Raw genomic sequence first — 27,371 nt, 5'->3', positions numbered from 1 at the left:
CTGTAGCTAATATGATATGTAAGGGAGTACCTGTACATCTAGGAGCAAAAAGCCATCCTGCTTCCTTATCTGGTTTGTTAAGAAACATTTAGTCATATGCAGATAAAAAGAAGTGATTTGCAGAGTACAAAAAAGAGGTCCTGCTGAGAGAGAGGGAGCTTGCAGCCAGCAGCCACTTTTGCAGCCCCTCAGCTGAATGATATGAGCTACAGGTACAGCTCCAGGCAGGAGGACCATCCTCCTCTGACAGCTGCTCTTGCAGGCTTTCTCACTTGGTGGGACCACAAGGCTCTTCCATGCACACACAGAGCCCAAAATTTGACTCTCTGCTTGGTGCACACTTTGACTTTGGGAGAGGAAAGAGCATAGGTTATCAGCAGAGCCAAGAGGAGGGATGAGTCCCACCCAGTGAGCCAGGGACCAACCCTGCTGACAGCCCTTGGGTTTGTGCCCATCCCTTTTGCAGAAGTAAAAATCCCAGGACAGTCAATTTCCAGTTACCTGGTCAGTTCCCAGGAGTCTGAGTGAGCTTGGATATTTGGGAAAGCCACCCAAGAACGGGGCTGGGCAGGATAAGCTGTGCTCCCCCCAGTTCAATCGTCCTCAGCTCTGCCCCATGCTGAAGGTCTTCACCCCCACAGGCAGTGGAAGAGGATCTTCGGGCTCAGCATGGGGCAAGATGTGACTACAGCCCCTTAGGAGCACCTCTCCAGCCCCATGATTGTAAATTTGCTGTGGCAATGCTGCCCAACAGCAGGGCTGTGACCACACAGGGCAGGACACTTTCACTTCTCTCCCACTGGGGAGGGAGGGTTTCTGTTCTCCTTTACATTGAGCCTAACCCAGATTCCTGGGCTTGGGTGCAGAGGAGTGGTAGAGGGTGACTAACTCCAACAAGAATTTTACCAAGAGTGAGTAAGGGCTCTGGGCTGCAGACAGCGATGGCAAATCTTAGTAACTTAAGCCTGTACTTTGGCAGGAGGGTCTGTTGTTTGGGTTTTGGTTGGAGTTTTTTGTTGGGATTTTTCCTGCATGTGGTCCTTTTTATAACCTTTCAGCCGTACAGTGTGTTCTCAGAATGGTGCAGTTACAACTTCATGGGTTTTGATCGTGACCATCATTTTTTCAGATTACAGAACAGTGAACTATTAGGTGCTTGGCCAGTCCTTAAGCCTTTGAAGCAAAAGGGAAACTCTGCATGAAAGTTTCTCCAGAATTCTCTAAAAGGATTTTCTGTGACTGTATCCCACTAACTCCACCATCCCTCTGATCCTTAACTCTACACAGCCTTCATGCTGTGAGCTGAGTGCCCCTGCCAGGGAGTCCCACCATCCCGTTGCCTCAGGGGCATTGTTTGAGCTCTCTCAAATATCCCATCCCACCACTTTCCATTTTCCCAAGAGGTATATTGAGGCCTATAATGCATCCTAAATGCCTGCCACGAATGAGCAAATTTTTTGGCTGTGTATTGCAAAACAAAACTTTCAGGTAAACAAGAAGACAGTTGTATGGAACGTAGTGCTGAGCTGAAGTGGAGCAGCCAGCACCTTCCTCAACAGTGCAGTCCCCCAAGAAAAATCACATGGGAAGCTTTAAAATAACACAATTATTCCCAACTGTCATAAATTGTAAATCTTGCAAATTAAACCTTGCAGAGATTTTTCAGTTTAGATTTTTCAAGCCCTTCCCCTGCATGCTGCTGGGCTAGAAATCCTTGCACTAGAGCTGCTAAGGGAAAGCAAGATTGTCCTACAATCCCTTCAGTGCCCCGAGTGCTGGGTTTTGAGGGCCAACTGGCCCCCAGGTTACTTTGAGCTCGAAGTGGGCTCAGCAGCCCAGGGAAGCAGAGATCCCAGTGGGTGCGGCAGGGAAAGGGGGTATCGTAGCAGCTGGCTATGGGTCTAGCAGGTTTATCCCTTCTGTAGGACAAACTGTCCTCTCTGGGAGTAATTCTGCTTTAAAATAATTGTATTCCACTTTGAAAAGGACTTGTGCTGTGTAACTGAATCGCCGCGGATCTGAAAAAAATAAGGACCCCACCTAAAACCAAAACATTTGGCACCAAGGGTTAATTAGAGTTGGGTTTGCTACTTCCCTGCGCTGAATCAGCTCCTTACCCTCCTTGCTGCTAACAGCATGGCTGAGACAGGCCATGTCCTGGAGGGGTGACAGGACTTGAAGACATGCTCCACATCTCTGAATAGACACGCTGCTGTTTTCGCAGCCTGCCAGGCTGTCATGTTACCACGTGCCAGCACCACGCTTTGCAAACACATTCACTGTTAGAGCAGACAGGAAGAGATGAAGTGAGTGGTGCAAAACTAAGCTCCACATCAGTCAAAAGAGACAAAAGCAAAAAACAACAGGGTGATTGGATGCTCTTATGGCACAGGATATGTTCAAAATTACTCCTCCATCCCATTACAAATGCTTAGAAACTGCACAGCCTCTCCAGCACAGTGAGGTTTTAGAGTGGTTTAATGAGCATAAAGAGTTCAGAGCTGATAATGCCACTTCCAACCTTATCCTTTCGCTGCATGAAAATAGGTAGTGGCTATTGACTGCTGTAAATTGGCTACTTTTAAGGCTGTATTTGCTGGCTTAGATGTGCTAAGAGTCTCTCTATGGCGTTTTCAGGGCCTGAATGTAATGTGTGTGGTTAAGGAGGGAATATATTGAGTTTCTTCAGCAGGGACTGGTTCCAGTGTGTGCCCCATGTGCTGGAGAGCTGGGGACCTGCTGCAGTTGAGCTTTACATCCCAATCACTAGGAGGAAAACCAGGGCTACCAGAGGGTTGTTGCTAAGTCCAGACACATTTCTCACTTTGTTTTTTCTTTTCCTTTCAGGGCGAACCATTCACGATGTCAATCAAAAAGGAAGGTGCCCACAAGAAGTGGGCTGCCCTGAAGGAGAAACTCGGACCTCAGGAGACTGACCAGTCAGAGGCCAACCTGGAAAATGCAGAGCCAGAGCTGTGCATCCGTCTCCTGCAAATGCCATCGGTGGTGAACTACTCCGGGCTGAAGAAGCGGCTGGAGAACAGTGACGATGCCTGGATGGTCCAGTTCCTGGAACTGTGTGGGCTGGACCTTCTTCTGGAGGCCCTGGACAGGCTGTCCGGGCGAGGAGTGGCCAGGATTTCCGATGCCTTGCTTCAGCTCACCTGCATTAACTGTGTGCGAGCCGTGATGAACTCCCACAAGGGTATCGAATACATTGTGAGCAACGAGGGCTACGTCAGAAAACTCTTCCAAGGTGAGAAGATAGATGTATTCCTGCTTCACCCATCACATGAGGTTTCAGGGGATAAAGAGGGAGGCAGACACTTCTGTTGCTTATCCTCCTGCCCCACAGTAGGCTTCTTGCATGTTGTTGGTTGCAGCTGATTAACAAAGGAGATTGTTTTCTTCCTTAAAATAATATTGCTTGGAAAATGCATTGCCTTTTCCACTCAGTGGTATTTAGATGGGTTTGTTTCCACACAAAAGTTGCCATAGTTCACAGGGATAGACCCAGCTTTAGCAGTATGCGGGCATGAGAAGTCCTCAGGTCTTAAAGGAGTGGAGCATCTCCCCTGTGGGGAGAGGCTGAAAGAACTGGGGCTGTTCAGCCTTGAGAAAAGAAGGCTAAGGGGGGATCTTATTAATATTTATAAATATCTCAAGTGTGGGATGCAGGGGGAAATGTCCAGCCCCTTTTCAGTGCTCTGTGGAGACAGGACAAGGGGCAATGGCTGCAAGTTGGAGCACAGGAAGTTCTGCACCAACATGCAGAAGAACTTTTTCACAGTGAGGGTGACAGAGCCCTGGGACAGGCTGCCCAGGGGGGTGTGGAGTCTCCATCTCTGGAGATATTCAAGACCCATCTGGACACCTACCTGTGTGACCTGTCCTAGGGAACCTGCTTTGGCAGGGGGATTGGACCCAATGGTCCCTTGAGGTCCCTTCCAACCCCTATGATTCTGTGATTCTGTGATTCAGTTGTCAGCAGACATCTGCTATTTAGTCTTTGTGAGCCCCAAGACAAGAGAGAGAGGAACTGAAAGGGCTTGGAGACTTGTAGCCTGTAAAGAAGAGTGAAGGTGACGTGGTTCAGACTGAAGAGCCTGTTCTCTGCACTGCTTGGTCTGTTCCTTCTAGAAAATGCTAGGTAATACCACTCACTTTCTCCTGCTGTTCATTTGAGTTGCCATTAGGTATGAAACTTGTCAGGGCATCTCCTAGGACTTATTGTACAGCACTTAATGACAGTGGTGCTGGGAGGATAGCTTCCGTGCTGCTCCATAGAGCTGAGATTACAGCTATACCCAGAAACCCATATTAATAGCTCTTTTAAATGCATTCAGCCTGGAAGCTGGCTTGCTCCCCTCTTCAGTTTTGAAGTCCTCTTCCTCTCCACCCTGTATTTTCTTGACCAGTCCGACACAGAGAGCTTGCATTTTTGTGCAGTGGAAAATGCGGAGGGGAGATGATACCCTGAGCTTTTCAGTGGTCAAGCTTCTTTGTGCACTAATAAAGGAACAATAAGATGGTCTAATGCACCCTCTCCCAGCTCACAGGGCTCACAGAGAAAGAGTAGTGGGGAAAAAGGGGAACATGGGGACTAGTTAGAACAATTGGCCTACTTGATATGCATGTTGGGTGTTTGCACTAAAAATAATTCTCATTAACTGAGGAAAATGGTTCATCTGCTGTTCTAGAAAGGACCCATGTGTGAAAATGAGAAATAAAATCTGTGATTGTGACTGCTGAGGTCTTGGCTGCTGTTGCAGCATGCCACTGGTACATGGAAGAGATCAACATGTACAAGCAGCACCAAAATGCCAACAGGGTACCTGAACTAACATTTACTGCTCCCTCTAGATGTTACTACCACATACTGCTATTGGGATGGGATATCCATAAGTTGAGATATTTTTCTTCCCATATTCCATTTAGTGGTTCCACTCCATTTTTTTTTTTGTTTAACCTATGTAAGACACTGAGATTCAGAATATTAATGTGTCACTATAAATACTCTCTTGTTTTGTTTTGTTTTACCTCTAGCACTCGACACAACTAATGTCATGGTCAAAAAGCAAGTGTTTGAGCTCCTGGCTGCACTGTGCATTTACTCATCAGATGGCCATGCTTTGGCTCTGGATGCCCTGGATCATTACAAGGCAAGTGTTGGGCTGAAGCAGGAGGTACTTTGCTCTGATCCACACAGGTAGATCCATGTACCACAGGAAAGGGATGAGAGTAAAGTTCATTTTGCATCATTTTGGTAAGAGAGGCAGGGATTTAAAAGTTGAAATCTGTAGGAATTTTGGCCTGGTCAGTAGAAGTCCACAGTGCTGATCTCTGATCTGTCTGGACAGATGACTACCAACCACAAGGTCCTTTCTGGCAAGAAAAGTGCTACTAGTTTAGCAGAATAGATGGTGCCAGGTCCATGGGTTTCACTGGCCACAAGCCCAGGTAGGTCCATTGGTATCAGAAAGCATAAAGGCTCCCAGGAGGAGTTTCACTGACTTTGCTGACCAGACCCTGCTCTGTGATGGACGAGTGCTGCTTTTACCTGTAGCTCCCTGCCTTGCGCACGGTGGGATAAACTGAGAGGCTTTAACCTGGTAATTCCATCTGAGAGCCTGCACCAGAATGGTAAGCATCTCCAAACTGAACAGAAATGTTTCTTGTGTGATTAACAGAGTGTGAAGAACCAGCAGTACCGATTCAGTGTCATAATGAACGAGCTCTCCAATACAGATAACGTGCCGTACATGGTGACGCTGCTGAGTGCCATCAATGCCATCATACTGGGGAAAGAAGAGCTGAGAACAAGGACACAAATCAGAAACGAGTTCATAGGTAAGGATGTTTGCTGCACCTGACTTTCTTCAGGGGAAGTCAGCTCCCAAGCAGTTTTATTTTCAGATAGATCTATAAAGTGACTGAAGAGGGCTGGGGAGAAAAACTGCAGATTTTAAAGACAGACTTATTTTGTATCTCTTCAACAATCTTTCTGTCACTAGATTTTAGACTCTAGAGATCCAGCAGAAGATATTTTTGATTTTTCTCTCAGCAAAAAGTGTTTATGACCATAACATTATGTAAAGAACATAATAGACCAGTGTTGAATAGGTCATAATGCCAATATATCTATATGTTCTTCAGGGAATGTAATGATAGGACAAGAGGGAATGGCTTCAAACTGAAAGAGGGTAGGTTCAGATTATAGACATGAGGAAGACATTCTTTATTATGACGGTGGTGAGGCCCTGGCATACGTTACCAGGAGAGGTTGTGGAAGCCCCATCCCTGGCAGTGTTCAAGGCCAGGTTGGATGGGGCTTTGGGCAGCCTGGGCTAGTGGAGTGTGTCCCTGCCCATGGCAGGGGGTTGGGACTAGGTGACTGTTGAGGTGCCTTCCAACCCAAAGAATTCTGTGATTCTCTTTTTTTTTTTTTTTTTTTGTTCTCCCAGGGCTTCAGCTGTTGGATATTTTAGACAAACTAAGGTAAGGATCACTGTTTACATTTGCTTTTATAAATAACATAGCTGTACAAAGTTAATACTTACCAGCCTTCAGTTGGGTGAAGTGTACCTGCATGGGACCACACTATTACACAGGAACTGAAAGCATAAGGCCAGCTTTAAGATGCTCTCACCAACCAGATGTGTCATGGGGACAACCCTTGGCACAGGTGGATTGACACATCAACAGAGACTCTGGGCACAGATGGAGCGAGGCTCAGCAGCAGCCTCACTGAGGCTGCACTTTGGTCTGAACCTGAAGTGATGCTGTGGGCTCACTGAGCAGCTTGCTGTATCCAAAGCCCTTCACTGCTGGTGTTGGTCTCAGGAGCATCCAGATAAGACATTTTACTAATGCATATCTGGATATCCCTGCCCTCACAGTTTCTTAATTTGAAAATGATGTTCTGTCAGAAACACCCATAATAAATTCTAGAATGCATTATATGTGAGTTGTAGTTCTCCATATAACTGGAAATGCTCCGTTCAACCCTATAAAAAGTAGGACAGAGATGATCTTCCAATACTAACCAGTAGCAAGGGTAGAGTTCCTGCACCCAGTGGTCTCATGAGTACTGAAAAAGTTGGCTTTAGAGTGTTTGGGGCTTTTTTTAACCCAATTTTGAGAAATAGAGAAGGAAGTTTTTCAAACAGAACATCACTAGAATATTTTTAATTTGTTTTGACTTACTTAAAAAAAAAAGAAAAAAGGCATTGGCCCAGTTTCAAAAAGGTAGAAATGCCACTGTGTCACTCTTGTTGCAGCTCCAAGGAGAGCTCCATACAAAGCTTACACAGGGCTGGGTTATGCCATGAGAAGTCCCATTCATTTGTATGCATTGATGGTGGAAAGAGATACATTCAGATCCAGAAAGGATGCACTGGTGGCATTGGATCCTTTATATACAAGGTAGAGCTGGGTACTTTCAGCACCAACTGGCTGAGTCTGAGAGACTAAGAGATAAAAGTAATTTAAACATAAAACAATAATGTGAAGGCAGTGAAGGGCTCTCCAGAGAAAATGAACGCTGTAATATTGCAGAGACATAGAGGAGGAGGATCTGCTTATCCAGTGTGATACATTTGAGGAGTTCAAGATAGAAGATGATGAGGAATTATTAAAGATATGTGATGGGATAAACATGAACGATCATCATGAGGTCTTTTCATCTCTCTTCAATAAAGTAAGTAGGCCCTCACGTGGGGTGCAAAGTCACATAATGGCAAAGTTAACATACTTCATGTAGAACCAGCCTTATTGTGACTGAAAGCTGCCCTGTCTTCAAGGTGAGCCGCTCTCCAGTCTCCATCCAGCTGCTGTCCATCCTCCAGAGCCTGCTGCACTTGGAACCATCTCACCACTCCAACCTCCTCCTGTGGGAGTCCTTAGATGCAGTAGTGAACAGAGCTCTTTTGCTGGCAAATGACAGTAAGAACAACATCCACCCAGCCTTGCACTTTCCTCTTGTTTTCCCTCATCTTACCCCCCTTCCACAAAGGTCCTTCCCGAATGCACAAGAAATAGTCTATGGGACTTGCTAAGAGCGAAACAGAAGCTGGGACAAAGCTGGGTCAAGTAATGATGCAAAGCCCCAGCCGTGCAGATGTCAGTAAGAACTGACCATGTTAGCAGTGGCCTTGGGATTCATCATCTTGCTCTGATGGTCAAGCCCAGAGCTCTGGGTCCTGGGAGTCAAAGGGAATCTCTGCTTGTTGGCATCCTGTTGTTGGTGCTGTCTAGCTTTGCTGACAGACATGCCCAAAAGAGTGTTTATGGGCCAGGACCATGGGAAGGAAATCATCTGGAAGCTAAAAGTGCAGTTCTGTAAAGTGAAACCAGGGAGTGGGCTTTGTGGCTCCAGATCTGATGGGTTTTGAATAGCATGTACCAACCTTTGGGCCCCATCCCCTTCTCTGACCCCGACCCATTTCTCTAGTCCAAGGGAACACAGTTGAAGAAGTCATTGAGAGGTTGTTATCTATCAAGAAACATCCAAACAAGCAAAAGCGAGCTGAAAACCGGCTGTCTGGGAGCGCGAATGGAGATGGCCAGCCTGAGCCAGAGACATGTGCATGCACAGCTCGGAGCCAAGAGGGATCATCAAACCCCTCCAAGACACCAGCATCTCCCTCAGCGCCACATACCAGTGAAAAGAAGATCTCGTGCTCCCAGTTCACAGCTTGCTCTGCTGCACCAGAGAAATCTAACCCTCCACCTAACACTGCTCCTGCCCCTGCACCTCCACCACCTCCACCCTCTGGCATGGCAGCTGTGACCCCCACATCCTCTGAGACAAATGCATCTCCAGCCCCTCTACTCCCTGGCATCCCTCCTCCCCCTCCACCCCCATTGCCTGGCTTAGGTGGCATCCCCCCACCTCCACCCCCATTGCCTGGCATGGGTGGCATCCCCCCACCTCCGCCCCCATTGCCTGGCATGAGTGGCATCCCCCCACCTCCACCCCCATTGCCTGGCATGTGTGGCATCCCCCCACCTCCACCCCCATTGCCTGGCATGGGCAGCATCCCTCCTCCTCCACCTCCATTACCCGGCATGGGTGGCATCCCTCCCCCTCCCCCGTTGCCTGGCATGGGTGGCATCCCCCCACCTCCACCCCCGTTGCCTGGCATGGGTGGCATCCCCCCACCTCCACCCCCATTGCCTGGCATGGCAGGAGATCTTGTAGAAGCCGTGGTGGCCTCCCAATTCAGCTGTCCTCTTGGCTCGAGCAGGCCTCCCCACAAGACAGTAAAGACACCAACATTGAGAATGAAGAAGCTGAACTGGCAGAAGCTTCCCTCCAACGTGGTGAGAGGTGGGTGCTTGTGGCATAAAGTCACTGCTGCTGTAGGAGTGACCCAAGGGGAAAACATCTGAATTTGTCAAATGTAGTTGACTCCATTTAAATACAGAACTTCCCTGATTTCCATTACATCTGATCTGCAGAGCTTAAATAAATAGATGCTGCTTGAAACCATTAATATAATAAGCATTGCAACTCAATCAATAGTTTGGAATAGCTTGTTTATAAGTACAATTCTTTGAAATAAAAAGAAAGGAGAGGGATGGGAAGATTTCCCTAATTCACCGTGACATGCCTTAGGCTTGAGTTCTCAACAGGCTCTGATCTGGGTTCTCCAGACTTTTATTCCTCAGTTCATCTATACTTGCAACTGGGTATGTTGAAGTCATGAGTAAAGACTGCAGGTAAGGGTCACGTCACAGTTCAAGAAGGACATTGAAAGAATGATAGGGCCGTGAGAATTATTGACTTCTGTCTTGATTTTTGGGTCACATTTCCCTCTCCTAGTGGATCCAAAGAAAAGCATGAAATGTGAGAAGCCAGGACAGGCAAGGTCAGCTTTGTCTTAGACAAGCAAGGCATCCACTGCTTGGAAGGTTGCACAGGTGAAGTCTAAATCAGGCATGTTTTCAATCACAAGAGTACTTAATTTGGGGGATTATTTCAGTAGATACTTTTACAGGCATGTTTGAGTCGTGGTTGTTGTTTGTTTGGGGGATTTAAGATATTTAAGGAAGTGCAGTGGGAATTAATTCAAAGAGTCCTGCAGTCAGCAATATACAAGGTGGCTTGATTATAACATGAAAAATGCAGGAATGTCACAGCCAGAAGATGTCCAGGTTGTGGCCAATCCTTCAGTTTGCATGCAAGGAAGCAAAAACATCAACCATGGGACTAGAAATGAAATGAGGTCCTCCTCCTCATGCAATCTCCCCTGTGGAGGAGGAGAATGCAGTTATATAGAGAGGGATGGGGCTGTATGGTCTCTGCATACCCAGTGCTGCATCCATTTACCAGCACATCTTGGGGTAAAGCACCAGGTTTAATTACCCTTCAGACCCTTTGAATCCTTGCCAGTGGGACTTGTCTCTCCTTAATAACTGGCATTTGTCCAGAACTCTCACGTCTTTCTTATTTCATTCACCATCTCAGAAGAGTCCCTTGTAGGAACTCGCATTGCCCCACGAGCCAGGAGCTATCAGCTGTCCCTCTAGCCAGTCTGAACGCCTTGTCTTTTCTTTCAGAAAGTCACTCAATGTGGGCTTCAGTGAGCAGCAGCAGCGAGGAAGCTATAGAGCCCAATTACACAAGCATAGAGCAGCTCTTTTGCTTTCCACAACCAACCCCCAAGGAGAAGACAGCTGCACCAGTGAAGACAGAACCGAAGGAGGTGAGGAAGTCCCTCTTGTTCTTTCAAATAAAGATCACCGCAGACAGCTCATCTAATATGAGATATCTTCTTTTTCTTTAATGAAGATCACATTTTTGGACTCCAAGAAAAGTCTCAATTTGAACATATTTTTGAAGCAATTTAAATGGTAAGATATGGACAGTTTTTGTGACAGTTGACAAAATTTTGAGCAGGTTTTGCATAGGATCTGGAAGGTCTTCATGAAATCTAGTCAATGTGCTTTGGGAGTCTGTGTTACTGAAACATCTGAAGATTTCCCAGTTTGTCCTATACTGTCTTTAAAATATTGGGTTTAGGGATTTAATTGTATTTTTACCTACAACATTCCTGTAAGTTGGAAAAGGTGTTGCACCTCCATGTTATCCATAAAGCTGTGGTACAAACTCTTAGGGTGACTTGAGATACCTCTTAAGGTCAAATTGATTCTCAATATGGGGCCAATGGAGAAGTTAAGAATCAGAGATGTTTATCTACATTACAGGACTAATCTCTGGCCTCAAATCATTTGACCAGGGACAGAAACAATATTTGGGGCATAGCAGGGATCTGAGTTAATCACAAGGACATATTTTGGATTGTTGTAGCTCTCACCAGGCAAAGCACTGAGCATTTGCACAGGTACACATGTTGGTAGCATGTGATTGTGGAGAAGGGGTCTTTGGGTGGTGGCTGACTCTGCTCCTTCTTCCTGTAGCTCCAACGAAGAGGTGGCTGCCATGGTCCAGAACGGGGACCGGACCAAATTTGATGTTGAGGTTCTGAAGCAGTTGCTGAAGCTGCTGCCTGAAAAGCATGAGGTCAGGAGGAAAAATGGTACCCTTAGTTTACAGGGCTGAACATGCAGTGCAGTCCTGCAGTCTTGATTATTTATTTCTCATCAGATAGAAAACCTGAAGGCCTTCAAAGAAGAGAAATCAAAGCTTGCAAATGCAGATCAGTTTTATCTTCTCCTCCTTCAGATTCCCAGGTAAGGGAGTTGGTCAAGAGCTTCAGCCCAGTCTTTTTCTGGGTTTACCTCTGGCAAGTTTTAAATTTCTTTATATGAGCCTCACAGACAGACACTGATGGGTATAGCTGATGGATTCCCCCTTATCCCCTAGAGCTATCCCTTTAGAGGCTCCCCTAGAGCCTCCCTATTACCTTTAGATCAAGGGCTGTTGCCGCTCTAGCATGTCCTCACCCTCTGAACTAACAGAAGCTGGCCCAGACCCAGGGTTAGACCCGCCCAAGGAAGCCATGTAACTTAGTGAAATCACAGAATCACAGACTGCTTTGGGTTGGAAGGGACCTCAAAGCTCATCCAGTTCCAACTCCCTTGCCAAAGGCACCCTCCACCGGATCAGGTTGCCTGAAGCCCCATCCAATGAAAGGCAATTCCAAAAGAGGGAACCCATGCCTCACACGATGGTCAGGCTTCTCTCTGCTAATCTCAGTGTGTTATCAGAAACTAAACCCTCACTGTCCCCCAAGACACAAACAGCAGCCCCTTGTCTTCGTCCACAAGCCACAAACCCTGTTTTGATGGAGATGTGGTTGAAAGTCAGGTTGTGGGGTTGCCAGACTTAGCAGTCATGTGGGAAAAGGGCTGCTGTGCTGGCCAAGATCATGGGGCCTTTAAGCTTTGAATCAATCTCTGTCCATAGCTACCAGCTGCGCATTGAATGTATGCTGATCTGTGAGGAGACCACTGTTGTGCTGGACATGATTCAGCCGAAAGCTGAAGCCATCCACCGGGCTTGCGAAGGTAAATGGCTTGACCCTATTTATAGATCATAGTTATGACAGTAAGCTGTAAACTCCCCCACCCCAGCCCCTAAAAAACTCCCCTGTGGTCCATTCACTGGTTCGCTGCAGAATGTGGGATGCAGCTTTAGCTATCTCCACTGAAGGTTAAAGCTCTTAATAAGGGCCAGAGATCATTTTCCCTCACCCTCATCCCTCTTTTTCTGCAGCAGATGTAGTTCTCTGAAACACTTTCAATGGTGAAGTGCTGGAAGCTTGTCAGCCCTTTCAAAGGAGTTGAATTTAGACAGTGGAACTGGGCCCATTGAAGCGAATTCATCCAGTGTTATTTGTCACATTAGGACCTTCACACTGCATTTTTTTTTTTTTTTTTTGCTGCCAGAAAAACACACCCCAAACTTGCCCCAGGGAGTAGTGATGCTTTAGTTCTTCCCAGCCTGCAAATGGAACCAGAATAAAAAGTTTGTTACTTTGGGCTATAAATTTCTGAAGCTCCTATTTGGTAAGAACATGGAGACATTATGCAATAGGTTTTGGCTTTCTGTGGCAGAAACCTCAGGTCCCACTCCACTTGCTCTTTTTGGCACTGTTAAGTGCTGCCTTTCCTACAGAGCCAGTTCTCCCAACTCCTGCCCGTTTTTTTTCCAGCTGGCATTACAGATACCTGCTGGGATAAATTGAAGCTTCCTGCAAAAAGCATCTTCCCAGCTACCCAGTTGTCCTTTTGGAGCTGTTTCTGCCTCAAAGCCGAGCGCTTCAGAAAGCACACCTTCACAGCACCCCATCCTAAGAGCAAGGACAGAGACTGTGCCCTTCATGCCCTGATAATCACCTCTACCATGCGAGACCAAGAACAGGGCGAGCTTGTCTGGTCTGAGCAGCTGGCAGATAATCACAAGGCTGGCAGAACTGGCTTCACTGCACATAGGAACAGAGGCTGCAAGATTAAAATTACAGCCCAATTCCCCTCACCTGCACCAGGGTAAATCGGGGTACTTCCAAGGAAGGCAGCAAGTTGATGGTTGCTAGTAAGAAGGGTCCAGCTCCAGATTATTTTCCATTAGCAATGAGAGACCAGATGCAAAGAAAAGAAAATGAAAAAGAAATGCAACGAAAGTCACAAAAGCTTTTATTAAGAGCAACTTGTGGAATTGAATCTATATATAATCATTTTTTCTGTGGGTTAGGGCACTGGGCTGCAAAATCTGAAATGTCATGGTGAAATTCAGAATCCCAGTTTCAGTGCAGGTTAGGAAATGTTGTGGTGTAAACAGGATTTTGTTTGTAAGTCCTTTATGTTTTTCAGATCTTCTGAACAGTCATCGCCTGCCGCTCTTTTGTCAACTGATTCTCAAAGTTGGAAACTTTCTGAACTACGTAAGGACTTCTTTTGTCTTGTCATCCCCCATTGCTATATGTGAATGATCTCCTTTAGGGTTGTATTTTAGATTGACACAGGAGTTACATCTCCTTTCTTTCTTTCTTTCTTGTAGGGGAGTCACACGGGTGATGCCGATGGGTTTAAAATCAGCACTTTACTCAAACTAACAGAAACCAAAGCAAACCAAACCCGCATTACGCTGCTCCACCACATTCTAGAGGTACCACTGCAGAGTCCTGGGTGACAGGGAAGGGGGAAGATTTTATCACAGATGAACCATTTCTCCTACTCTAGTTTCAGTTAATGCCACGTGCTTGTATTCATATCCTCCCTGGCTAGCCACAGAGTTTCTCAAGTTGGGAGTGTTTGAATCGCTTAGGCTGGTGATGGCTGCTTGTGGGCACTACTCAGGAAGCTCCTTATTTTAAGACTCGTTCTGCTTCCCTCCAGCACCTTTCCCCACAATGGGTGGAACTTCCTTTTTCCTACTTGTGCAATCTGCACATCGTCATCTGCAAACCCCAGAGCACATGGCTACCAAAGCAATCCTGGCTGGTCTGTACCCATTCAGCTCTTCTGCCTTTCCACAAACTTCTGCCTTTTCCCACCAGGCTGTGCTTGAGCTCTTCATGCTCCTCTCCAAGCCCCCATGGCTTTCTTCCTCCCTGCAGTGCTGCTTTGTCCCTTTTTCGCCACGCTCTGCTCTGCCACCTTCCTTCATCCAAGTCCCTCCCTTCCAGTTATGCATGTTCAAGCTCCGCTTTAGCTGGCAGCAGCTTCAGCAAGCACAGCCATGAGAGTGAATTATGGAAATGAGATTCAAGCCCTTTTGATACCTTCCTGGGACTGTAGGAAGCACATTGAGCCACAGTCCTTCCTCCTCTCATAGCCAAGAGCAGTTATCTCAGAAGAGGGCAGAAGAAGAGCTCAGCAGCAGGTCTCAGCTCAGCTTTTCTTTGAACTGCTACTATTTCTCAGCATTCAGTCCTCTTGTATATCTCAGGAGCAAACCCTGTCCCCTCTGAACGTGCCCTCCTGTTCTGAATGGGTCTCTGTTCTGCAAGGCAAAGCAACCCACAGAATGGGGGCAGGAGCAGGACCTGGCACAGTCATCCTTCCCAGGCACTTCTTGCCCTGTCTCTTCCCCTCAGTTTCTTCTCTCGGTTCCTGCCACATGGCAAATAACATTTCTTTCTCTCTTCCGCTTCAGGAAGTAGAAAACAGCCACACGGACCTACTGGAACTGCCAAAGGATCTTGAATATGTTTCAAAAGCAGCAGGGTAAAATTGTGTGTCACTTCCTTCAAACTAAACCCCAAAATAAATCCCATACACATCAACGGTGCATCAGAAATCAGGCCACACACAGCCACCACAGCACATTGAGACAGCATCTTACTCGCTTTTAACCGAAAGATTTGGTTGATGAAGTTGAAACTCCTTTAAGGTGTAATAGTTCTACTACAGCTGGAAACACTTAGGAGTGGAATTTGCAGAGCATTCAGCTAGTGCTGCCTCCCAGGCCCTACCAAATTCTGCACTTTGTGGTAGCAGGAGCTTGTGAAGGCCAGCTACCCAGAAGCATTTCTGAAGCGCCTTCAACCACAGAAAGTGAGCTAATGCCAGGCTCTGAGGGGGGAGAACAGCCCTTTGAATGGGTGACCTTTTTTTTTGGCGTTCATCTACTCAGTCCGCAAAGATGCAGGTAGAACTGGCAGCCTTTCCAGAAGTGCTGTAGCAGGAAGGTGTTTCCCTTGAGCTTGGACTGTATAGAGAGATCAGAGCTCAGGTTTCAGTTGGGTGAAGTGGTGGAGGGACAACCAAACCACCAGCTCAGACTTAACCACTCTTCGGTCAGCACAAGATGCTGGAGTGTCAACTAATGGGGGGGCTGTTTCTGTATGATTTCAGAATTAATCTTGATATTATACGCACGGAGTCCAGTGCCAACTTAAAGAAGTTGCTGGAGCTTCAGCGAAAAGTCTTGTCATCCAATGACGATGTGAAACAACAGTATGAGAAACCTATCCAGGTCAGTAATGGAGCTCCCTTATATCTCCCCCATTACCCACACAAAGGCAGTGCATGGTACCTATGCAGCTGAGGAGGCTGAGGATGGAAAATATTGCTACAAGACCTGCTCTCAGATTTGAAAATAGGCTGTGCAGTGACACACAATGCATTGGTGTCTTATTTGCCAGCTCCAACCCAAACCTAGATACCTTTGGTGAGGCCATTTAAGACTCCTGCCCCAACAGCTCTCTCCTCTCTGTTGTGTGACTACTCACTTTGAGTGAGGATGTTCACCCTCTGTGTGGATCACCAGAGTAAAGCCCTTCCCTTGGGATTTAACTCTGCATTGAGCTTTCCATGTCTTGCTCAAGCCACCCCTGTGAACTGGCACAGCACTGTCACCAGGAGCAGAGATCATCTGCAAATCTTAAGTTTCTTCCCGCTTTATGAGCTCTGCCTCAGTTTACTAAGTTGGAGCCCAGAGTCCTGTTCCGAGCTCTGATGTTGAGATCCTTTTTTCTTTAAGTGCACTTCACTCATTGTCCTCTGGATGGTGTTTTACTGTTTATATTAAATACATTTCAGGACAGCATTGATGCCTCCAGAAAACTGGAAGAAGAATTTGAAAGCATTGAAAAGAAGAGAGAAGAACTTGCAAATTACCTCTGTGAAGACCCTAGCAAGTTGTCCTTAGAGGACATATTTAGCACCATGAAGACCTTCAGAGATCTCTTCATTCGAGCCCTGAAGGTTGGTGTCTGCACACGTGATGTTGAGCATCCCTGTGCTGGTGTATACCTCTGCACTGACTGACAGGGGTGGGACGGGCTCCCACACCCTGTGAGGGGAAGATGCTTGTTATGACCTCCTCCTTTCAGCACTTGGCATGAGGTCACCCAAGGTGTCCAGTCCCTACTCTTCTACATCCTCATGCAGTGCTCAAGGTCCTGGCCTGGCCCAGACCCTGGTGATCTGTGGTTTTGGTTCAAACGTAGCTGCAGGGTCACAAAGGTGCTCTGGAGTCAAGTGTGTAACTTTTAGAGGAAGAGACTTACAAAACTCAACTCTCTGCTCCAACCTGAGCAGATGGTCTCAGAAAGGGGATGTGTAGTAAAATGCCACCAGTTTAGAGGAAATTGTGGAGTCAGTACCTTCCTCAGCTAAAGGTCAAGCAGAAGATCTGTGTGTTAGTAGGTAACTCTGTTAGGCAGATGCCCACTGCCACCTCCTACTGGGATGTGGCTGAGGCCTGCCCAACCAGTGGCTTCCCTCAGTCTCCTTGGCAATGCACAGGATAAGGGCCCAATTTCTCTTCCTCCTTTGCAACCACCTGCAGATCTTTCTCTTCATCAGCTTTTCAAGCAGACATCTTCTCATGTCCCTGTTCCCTCACTGCAGGAAAACAAGGACAGAAAGGAGCAAGCTGCCAAAGCAGAGAAGAGGAAGAAACAGCTGGAAGAGGAAGAGGGGAAGAGGCAGAAGGGAGAAAATGGAAAAGTCAGTGAGTATCTGAAAGGGCTTCAAAAAAGAGAGATGGAGCTGACATGAGGTCTTTGCTGGGCCTGCTTTAGTGGACCAGTAGTGGTAACTGAGTTTGTGGGTTTGCAGCAGCTGGCTGGCTAAAGGCTTTTAGGTGTCTTACAGCCAGATCGTATGAATCGACTTTTCACAGTTGCAGCTGGGCAGAGAAGTTAATTTTAGGTCTGCTGACTGAAGAGCAGAGAAAACAAATCAAATTGAAACATTTCAGTTAACTTTTTCAGTTTCTAAATATAACTTTTGAATCCCAAATCTAACAAGAAAAATTTGGCTTCTCCCCTTCCAAATTCCCCATTTACACTTGAATAATCTCGTTACTACAGACTACTGCCATCCCAGAAATCTTGCAGATAAGCTAAATCTCTAAGGGGTTTTTGAGGGGGTTTTTTGGATGAAAAAAAAATTGAAAAGCACATTTGAAAGCTGTGAAGAAAGAAAAATCAAGATTATTTTCCCTCCATCCCTGCCCCCACCCCCAAAACAAGAAATAGCTTCCATCAACATGAATAACAAACAGAAGTTTCAAGGTCATAGTACAACCCGGCACAAGTCTGGGCAGAGCTGGTGCCACTAGTGCCAGCCTACATCACCCAAACTTTGGGGTAAACCCTTTGACTCCATCCAGGACACACTGCTGTGGGGACACAGAGCATGGGCTGCTCCAGGCCTGGCACCAGTGCCTTACTTTTGCCCAGCATTTGCTTGTACTGGGACAGCACCCCAAGTAACAGCACAGCTGCAAAGTCTCCTTTTGCCCTATCTTCTGGGCAGATTTAACACCCATCTCTCTATCCCAGTTAGGAAGGGGGTGGTGAAGCAGGAGGAGGTGTGTGTCATCGATGCGCTGCTGGCCGACATAAGGAAAGGGTTCACGCTGAGAAAGACAAAGAACAGACACGAGTCAGATGCGGTTCCGAAAACCTTGCCTGTGGAGAGCACAGAGGAGACCCACTCTGGTAAGGACACAGACCCAGCTCTACCTGCAGCTGTTCCTTCTCATTTGCCTCTGAGCCTGAGCCAAGCACACAAACAAGAAGCCTTCATATTTGGGGCATTTTATTTAAGGAAGCTTTCCGGTCAAAGCCATGAAGAAGAGGAGCAGAGAGCCCTGAGCTGTTGCCAGCCAGGTCTGTCCCAGAATTAGCAGCAATTTGGAGCAGTGGGGCCTTGCACTCATGCTGATAAACGCCCTGGGAGGCATGGCCCACAGGTCAGCCACAGAACCATGCTGGTGGGGTACTGGTGTCATTCCTACATAAGCCCCCTCCTTGCTATCAAGTCTTGGTAGCCAAGCTTCTCGCTGCCTTGGAGATCACTGCACCCTTATTCTACATTTGGGTATCTGAAGAGGCCTTTAAAAATGATGAGAAAGCCCAATTTGCAGAAGGACCCAAGTCCTTTAGGTGCTTGTAAGGAGAGGGCTCATGGGTTTAGCTTTTCTTCAGTCTCTTGACCTTCATGTTGGTGCATGTTAGGTAAGTCCAAGGGCATGGGCATAGCATAGAGCCTGACTTGTGCAGGGTGGCTCTCCTAAACCTGCTCTGCAAGGACAGGGTTAGGCTGGCTCATGGGCATTTTTGAAGTCCTCATGCAACCAAGCAAACAATCCCACCATTTTCAAGACCTCACAGGTTAGTTCCCTCTTCCTGCTTTCAGACACCCTTGGGAGTCCAGCTGGGGTTACATGGAAATCAGCTGGTTGGCAGCAAAGACACCTGCTGAAGACAGAGTAGGGGCTTTGCTGAGCTGGAGGCTTGGAGTCCATCTGGGGTGACCCCATGATGGGGAGGTATAGGGAGGATAAAGTGGTGCTGTCACTGTGTACCTGCTCTAGGTTCCAGTGCACCCACCACGGGCAGCTGCTGGCTCTCCCAGTGGCAGAAACACCTTTGTTGCTCCCAGGTACAATTCTGCAGCTCTGGCTGATTGTATGTTTTTTGTTTAAAGGAAAGAGCATTAAGGATCCACAAGCAGCAGGAAAGCAGATCGATGAGAAGACCAAGCAAAACAACAATGGTTCTCCCACAGAAAGCACTCTTCCCTCAACCACTGCCCTGATGGAGACGGGTGAAGATACTAGAAATGCCTCAGCTTTAAACCAGGCATTACCTAAAAACAATGCTGGAGGAAATTTACCACCAGAGTCCCGGACGGAAAGCCCCTCAGTAAGGCTGGTGGAAGCTGATGGGGCCAATCAGCCCATGCTGGGCACTGGGATGGAGCAGACAGACAGCTGCACAAGCCTCCAGCCAAGCACGAAGAGCAGCTCCGTCGCCTTCTCTCCTGTTAACGTGGGCACGGGCATAATGTTTGCAAGCAGCAGTTCAGGCACTGCTCTGAGAGACCAACTCAACAGGTCTGTCTTGGAAAGCCAGGACAAGGAGTGCACAGCTGATGGCTCAGAGAGCTACAGGCTGGCACAGGAGCCAGAATCCCAGCCAAGTGAGACTGGAGTGGACCCTGGCAGCGCTCAGTTTGCTCCCTGCGACAAGGCTCATCAGGCAGAGTTGAAAGAGGGGGCAAAGGAAAATGAAGACCCTGGTACAGACTCGCTGTTGGACACGTCTCAAGAGAAGTCCTTCTCAGAGGAACCAGCCACCGACTCTTCTTGTTCAGCGACGCTCCCTCCAGGGCAAACTCACACCGACAGGGAAAAGCAGAGGCCATCTGGAAAACGCAGGAAGAAGAAGAGGCACAGCAAAAGCTACTCAGGTAGCCTATTTCATTCTAGCCCTCTGGGACAGTTAAACTGGGGAGGCTTCCTCATGTATTTGTATATATCTGTTCCTCCCCACTTGAAGCTCCCATGCCTCCTGCCCCTAGAGCCATGCTCTTTCATGGACCCGTTATTTCTTTTAAACCCAAAAGAGATTTTAAAAGAAAAACACAAGCATAGTTCCTTCTCTTGGCATTCATAAGCAGTTTATAAAGGGGTAATGATGAATCAATAATTAAAAAGCCTATTAAGCATACACAGTAAAGATGGCAATAAGCACATCTGTCAAGTGTGCTAAAGACAGCTACAGGGCATGGTTATGTGCAAACAAGAGCTCCATTAGACTCCAGAGCAGTGATTAAGAGCAGTTAATACCGGGTCCTTAATCAGCAATCACCCCCTCTCAGCTACTTACAAACACATAAATGCAGCAACCTCAGTGCTGCTGTGGGTTTGTTTGGTTTTTCCTCAACCTTAGGAGCTCTCTGCCTGCAGTGCCTGGACAGTCTGCCCAGGGAGTGCTGTAGGTGGCTGCTGAACAGCAGACCCTCGAGCCATTGCCACAGGGTGAGGGGAAGAAGTCAACAATTAGAAAAAAAGCATCTTGCTGATGCTTTTGCAAAGGGTGGTATTTGGCGGGCTGAATCAGCCCCCTGGCGCTGGGCTGGAGACCTGGTGGAGACACCCATGTCTCTTCCTGATTCCGAGCATCCACAGCCAGTCCCAAGCCTGGGAAGTGCATCCAAGTCCCTCAGACTCCACCAAGCTGAATTCCTTGGGTGGATACTCTAGTGCCAAATTAGAGGTGCCTCATAAGGAAGATAGGTGGGCTTGTCAGGCTTTAGAAAGATGTAGTATACTCTCAAAGTCTGGTTTCTGCAAGATCCTGGAGTCAAACAAGTGGCCAGAAAAGTAGTAGAAGTCTCTTTTTATCAATGTTTAATGGTTTTCCTTCCAAAGAAGGTGGAGGCGAAAGGAAAGAGGGGTTTGAATACCCACTGCTGAGAGAGACAGTGTGGGTTGACCATCTACCACAGAGAGACTTACTCTTACCTTGACAGCATGTCCTGGGGTTGTTTCTAAACATGTCATTTTAGTGAAGAAACAAGCCACAAACAAGAAGTGGGTTCCTGGAGCAGGGTTTCCCAAACTTGTTTCCTAGAAGGCAGCAGGAGGAGCTGCAGCAACAGGAGTACCCATACTGCCAGCCTTGGTGATGCTTCTCTGACATCTGAAGTTAGTGTTTCTGGCTTAAGGAAACCAGCAAGCCCCCCAAAAGCTCTCTAGGCATCCAGGGATGGCATCTTAGGGACCTCTCTGGTATTAGACAATGTTTGCATTTTTAAAAGTTCCCTGTTGTTATGTTTGCCTTGCCATGATCAGCTACATTTCGTGTCTCTCTTTTGTTTAAAAGCAGAGGTTGAGTCTGATACTGGAGATAATAAAACAAAAAAAGGTTGTGTGGTACAATGAGGTATGTAAACCCAAAGGCATTTCTGTGTGAACTAACCACAGCATTGGGACTTTATGGACCTAATCAGCGTTCAGCATACCAGCTAAGCTTCTTGTCTTTGTGTCTAATTGCAAATACATGTCAAATGAATTTGTTACTCTGATTTTTACTCTCCGGGGTGTTGATCTTGCGTTGAGTGGAGTCAGCGCTGATCTCCCCTCGACGCAGGGTCACAGCCCACGTCTGTCCTCTGTGTCAGCAGCAGCCAAACCTCCTTTCCCCGCAGATAATTAAAAGTCATTATTCTAACCAAGTGAATCCAGCTTCACGTGATAAACAAAGCCCTTGCTTTGATCCAATTACTTTCTCCAGAACTGTAAAAATGCAGTTTCAGTACTTATTTCCTGCAAAGAACAATGTTTTGCTTTGCTTGCAGGTACCCACTTCCTACACCATAATAGTCTAGCTACCTGGTAAAGGGAAGAACACGCTGGACCTGGGGAGAAGTAATAGTTGGGGTGAGATTCCAGCTCAAAGCCAAACTGAATTCCAGAGTGACACACAGAGTCTGTTGGAGCAAACAGACCTGGATACTTCTTATGTACATTCATGTGGCTTTCTGGGATAGGGGCAGGCAGGGTATCATTTGGCTTTTGTTCCCCTCCCGCCCGCCCCCCCACCAAAAAATACAGGTAAACCAAATGTCTGGTGAAACTGTGTACCAAGTTCCTGTCGTCCTTCATACAGTTGCCTCTCAAGAGAAAAGTTAAGGAGTTTCAGGATGAGGCTTTCATTTGCAAAACTGGGCCTGTTTTTACAGCAAGTGGAAAGAAAAGCAAGAGAAAGGAACAATGGAAACAGCCACCCTACTGAAACTGCATAGTTACACGTTGTCTTTTCCATGCTGATGAGTATGAACTGAATCAATAATGTCAAATCTCATTTCCTGAAAGGAATGTATTTATTCTCCAGCATCCCCAGTGCCTAGGGCTAGGAGCTGGGATGGGAGCCCTGCTCATGTGGTGCTTGGCAGCCGTGGCCCCTTCCCAGCCCTTTCCAGGCCCATGGGGTGGCAGAACAGACATTTCTCTGTGGGATTTCTACACAGAGTTGCTTTTGTTCTTGCACCTGAGGCATCATTGCTAGCAAAAGGAGATATAAATTGGGCAGTTACAGTCCTGACTACTCCTGCCCTCCTGGCCCTTTCCATGCCAGACTGCAGGATTACATCAAATGGAAAAGGGAAGCAGCTCTGTTGGTTTAAAAATCCTAAGGAAGGTTTGCAGCAAGAGGAGATAATAGTGGCAATGAGGCACAGGTAAGAAATATATCAGGACCAGTGGTCATGCTGTGCAGGGAGGGCAGCTGAAACCATGAGAGAAGTGTAACTTGGATTATATGTGTTTTGAGCACAGAGATTCCATCATGCAAGCTTAACAAAAGTCATATTTTAAAAAAAATAGAGACACAGAATTCTTTGAATTCCCCTTAGAAGACATAGAGGAAGGTATGGAAACAGTACTTTTTTAGAAGTGACCCAGTCAGGCAGGAATTTCAGCACATCCTTGAAATGCCATGCCTGTCACAGCCCGGTCCCACCAGCAGCACCTGGCTGTGCCTCAGTGCCTGGAAGGCAGAGATGAGCTGCACCTTGAAACCTGCAATTCCTTCTTTCCTCTGCTCCCATCTTCATGTCACTTGGAAAGATCAGAGGAAACAAAAATCCATTTGCTTCTCTTAGTGTCCCACCACAGTGCTTCCTCACCCAAACATAATTCAAGTTTGTCCCTCATGATCTGACAGACTCATCAAGCCTAGAGTGCTTCCCATCAGGATTTTTTCCCAGAACATTCTGCCTAATCTTATTTTGTTTTATTTATTGTCCAAAGTGCATGTGGTCTGTTCAGATGACAGCATCAGTTCTCTTTTGGTACAGGATATTTCTCTGGTGGATTTGCTAGAGGTGTAAGTTTCTGGGTCTCAGTGAGGCTGTAAGAATCTTCTTGTGCAGATCCAGCTGCAGGGATCAACATTCGATCCCCTTACCAGTTTTTAGTGCTTCTCTAATAGCAGCAGAGTAGGGGCAGGAACAGCCTGTGACCCTGTGAAATATTTCAGAGCAGTAAAACTCTGCTGTAATCAGCTACTGAGCTCTTAGCACAGTCAAGGTGAGTTGTCTTGTTACTCAGCAATTTCTGTATTAACATTCTTTAAATGTCAGGTTTTACACCCAAAGAGTGGTACCACATTATCTCAATGCTCCTGGAAGAAATGTTAAACCCACTTTCCCATGGCATCAAAGCACTGGTTGTCACACTGTGTTTGCCTCCTGGTAACATCTGAACACATTTCCAACCAAATCTCAAAGGAGCTTGAAGAAGGACCACTTAACAAAAGCTGACAGACAGAGGAGGGACGGTACGAAGCCTGGACTCAGGGGAGATGCTGTTTGAGTTCCCTTGTCTTAGACCCTAGAGGATCATGACAGACAGATGTTTGTGTTTTCTCGTGCAACTCCCTTTTTCCTCTCCCTCCCCATCTTTATGTCATTTAGAAAGGTTAGGGGGAAACAAAAGTCTTGAAAGCAAAAGTCCAAGAAGGAACCAGGTTTGGTAATTTCCTTGCTCACAAATCTACTTGATTTATTCCCTGGAAAACGAACAAACCAAACACAGAGTGATCCAAGACTGCAGCCAGGTGAGGAGGGAGGCAGGAGGGGGACATGGCAGCTCTGACTGGTGCATGGCACAGCCAGCCTCCCTCTGCAGAGAGACAGCAGGGTGTGAGAGTCAAGGTCTTCCCCTTCCCCCCCCCTTTTTTTTTCATCTTTTCCTGTAATTCTGGAGACCCAGAATATTCTGTAGGGAACCACAAAGACTCAGTACTCTCTGGGCCATTTTCTAATGGTCAAGGATATAATTAAACTAACACTTGTCCTCCTCTATGGCTTTTGTCTTCATGTCTTTCATTAGAAATGGTATTTTCTTTGCTTATGGAGTAATACAGGCTCTTAAAAGTGACAGTGTGCCAACTCATCCTTCTAAATCCTCCAGATTTAGAAACTTAAGCAATTTAATATCTAGAAGCATATTCAAATATTCTGCTTGGAAGACACAAGACTCATATAGCTGGGCTGAACTAGTGCCCAACTTAAAAGCAAAGTTACCCTAACTCTTGAACATCAGGATCAGTTCTAGAAACTTAAAGTTTTTCATTACATGTGTAGAGATTTAGCTCTTACCTGGTTTTAGGTCTTCTGAAACTGGTTTTCTTAGTAGCACCCAGCCATTAGATACACACACATGCAAAACACACTGCTTTTGTTTTCTAGCTGCAAATAATTTGCATTTTCCCCTCCTCTTGCAGGTGTCACAGCAAGGCAGAAGCAATAGCAGAGGCCCAGTGAACCACTCACGCGTCCCTGAAGTGTCACCAGCTTCTCAGGAGCCGGTTCTGCATCGCCAAACCACGACCATGGTCACCCCTGCCCCACCAGAGCACAACACTTCTCTTCACACAGCATTTGATTCCCCTGCCCAAGACCCAAAGAGCCTCCCCAGAGACTTCGGCAGCCTCGGCCTGTGCCTTACGCCAGGCGCACGCAGGGATGGGGCCTGGTTCTGTGCATAGCAACGTGAAAGGGCCAAACTCTTACCTGCTGTCCTCAAAGCCAAGTCGTTCAACCTGCTCTTAGGCCAAACTCTTCTTGATACAACAGCTGAGTATGGCCCAAGAAAGGACCAGAGTGTTTAGCCCTCAGAGAAATCTTTAAAATAGCAGTGCCTCAACTAAATTAAGGCTGTACCCTCACAGGTGGAAGTGTGTTACTCCCTCTTCTCATTGCCCACTGACGATTTATATTGTACCAGGACCAAGACCAAGATTAGATAAATGTATTTTTATTCTCAATCATTTAAAGCAAGGGAGATTGGTTACAGGGGGAAAAGAAGTTTTAAAAAGAAATGTATTTTGGTAAGCATATGGCCAGATAAACTGTGTCTGGTTCCTACATGACGCTTATGTGCAATTAAGTTAAAGCACGTCAGTAGACTTGCAGCAATCTTTTCACAAGCACAGATGCGTCTATCAACTTTTGGACCCAATTCCTGCTATTAAAGCACCAGGAAGAGCTTTTCCAGAGTGCTCTGTTGGACATATTTTCAGCTCATCCTTTAATAAATCTCTAGGTTCGAATGCCGTTGTCAGCTGCTTGCACTCAAAAGTCTCTGTGTTCAAGCCGCAGAGGGTGTCGGTTCATGTTACTTTTGCTTTACAACAGGGAATGTGCAGTATTGTGTTTTCAAAATTCCTGGGGTTTTGTAATAACACTGTATCATAGTTTTGTACATAGCTGTCCAGTCAAAATGATCTATGTTTGTTGAATCTGTGGTGTGATACTGAAACATGAATCAAGTGGAAGAGCTGGGTGCTTTGAAGAACTCTGCCTTTATATGGTAACCCACCGTGGCTAGACTAATGTTCAGGCTAAAGCTTATTTTGCTTTGCATAATGGGACCTGTAACATCCGTGTAATACTGAAGACTTTGCTGGACTAAGTTAGAAGTTAAACCAAGAATTAAATGACTGGTTTATTTTAACCAAAGCACTGCTATGAGCATATTGAGAATCGATGAACAGAGGTCAGCAGAGAGCGGGTGCATGGACAGCTTCAGCACAGGAGATCCCACCAAGCGGTACAGCCCTGTTGTGGCTGAAATCCCATTCCCAGCTGGCAGAAACAAGCCGAATCCCACCATTTCCTGTAGTACCATAGTGCCACATAACCCGCCCCAGGTCTGACCCGCAGCACTGTCTCGATCACACTTACAGGTTTCCCCTTTTTCTTCCTCTTTTCTAGTTACAGAGCACATCACCCAAAGCATAAATCCTTTGTCCTTTCACACTCACTAATACAGCTTCTCTGCTCTCAGATTAGACCCTCCAAAAATCTGAGTATCAAACATGCAGCTTTGCAACCTCCATGTTTCCAGCAGCCAACCTCCTCCTCCCCATCCCACTGTTTTATCAACAGGAAAAAAATAATTTTGAGATTCAGGAGTTGGAAACAAACAGGCAGGCTTTCTGGGTGGTACCCAGAGTTCCTTACCTGCTCATGCCCCACAGACTTCTCTCTTCAGATGATGCAGCAAACGTCCACTTTTCCTCCTCGGTCCTTCAGCTACCCCCATTTCCACCTAGAGAAAGAACATCCCTTTCCACACAGCCAGACATTCTATTGCTCTGTGTTTTACCTTGGCCTGCAAAGAGGTGGTGTTTGGTATTATTTTCCTACTGCCCTTGAGAGTTTATGGTAAAATGGGTTATTCTGAGCCTGTTCTTTGTTCCAGAGTCATCTGTGAAAACGATATTAAATTATCTACACCATCACATCCCAACAAGCAGGCTGAAGCACAGCATTTATAATTTATTACCCAAGAGCAGCTCTGCTTCCGTGACAGTGATTATTTAAGAAGAACAGGGGACAGAATCAGAGCAGGTCAGAGAAAGATGTTCAGCTGGGATGTGCACTTTTGCTCCTTTTGTGACCTTGAAATAAAGCTCATGATGCTGAAGATTTTTTCAGTGGTTGCAAGGCTAATTTAATTGCTGGTAAAAACAACATCACTTGCAGCTACTTCAGCAGGTCTGTGGTCATCTAAGCTGACAGTGAGTTTGGACCACAATAAAAGAATTCTTGTGGTATATTACAGTGACTGCACATGGAGTCTGGTATGTAAAACAGCCTGCAAACACCACAAGTTTCTTGCTACCAAATAACTGCATACTCCTTAATTA

At 46.5% G+C, this 27,371-nt stretch overlaps 1 protein-coding gene across 1 annotated transcript; it reads left to right on the top strand.

Moving 5' to 3' along the window:
- Positions 1-2,862: 2,862 nt before the first annotated feature.
- INF2 (inverted formin 2) lies at positions 2,863-21,595 on the top strand (the record flags this gene model as incomplete). Its single annotated transcript, XM_084270423.1, has 21 exons — positions 2,863-3,256; positions 5,047-5,162; positions 5,691-5,850; positions 6,465-6,498; positions 7,558-7,699; positions 7,803-7,944; positions 8,453-9,331; positions 10,564-10,709; positions 10,796-10,857; positions 11,425-11,527; positions 11,612-11,697; positions 12,374-12,474; positions 13,780-13,850; positions 13,967-14,074; positions 15,065-15,135; positions 15,766-15,886; positions 16,453-16,617; positions 17,266-17,368; positions 18,204-18,362; positions 19,354-20,118; positions 21,537-21,595. 21 exons carry the CDS (start codon positions 2,863-2,865, stop codon positions 21,593-21,595), a joined length of 3,987 nt encoding a protein of 1,328 aa, XP_084126549.1.
- Between the last annotated feature and the right edge of the window lie 5,776 nt (positions 21,596-27,371).

This window comes from Gallinula chloropus, assembly GCF_964237585.1.
Source record: "Gallinula chloropus genome assembly, chromosome: 14".
NCBI classification, from domain to species: domain Eukaryota; kingdom Metazoa; phylum Chordata; class Aves; order Gruiformes; family Rallidae; genus Gallinula; species Gallinula chloropus.
Note: the sequence above shows the minus strand (reverse complement) of the source record. Positions and strands in the feature narration are given on the sequence as shown.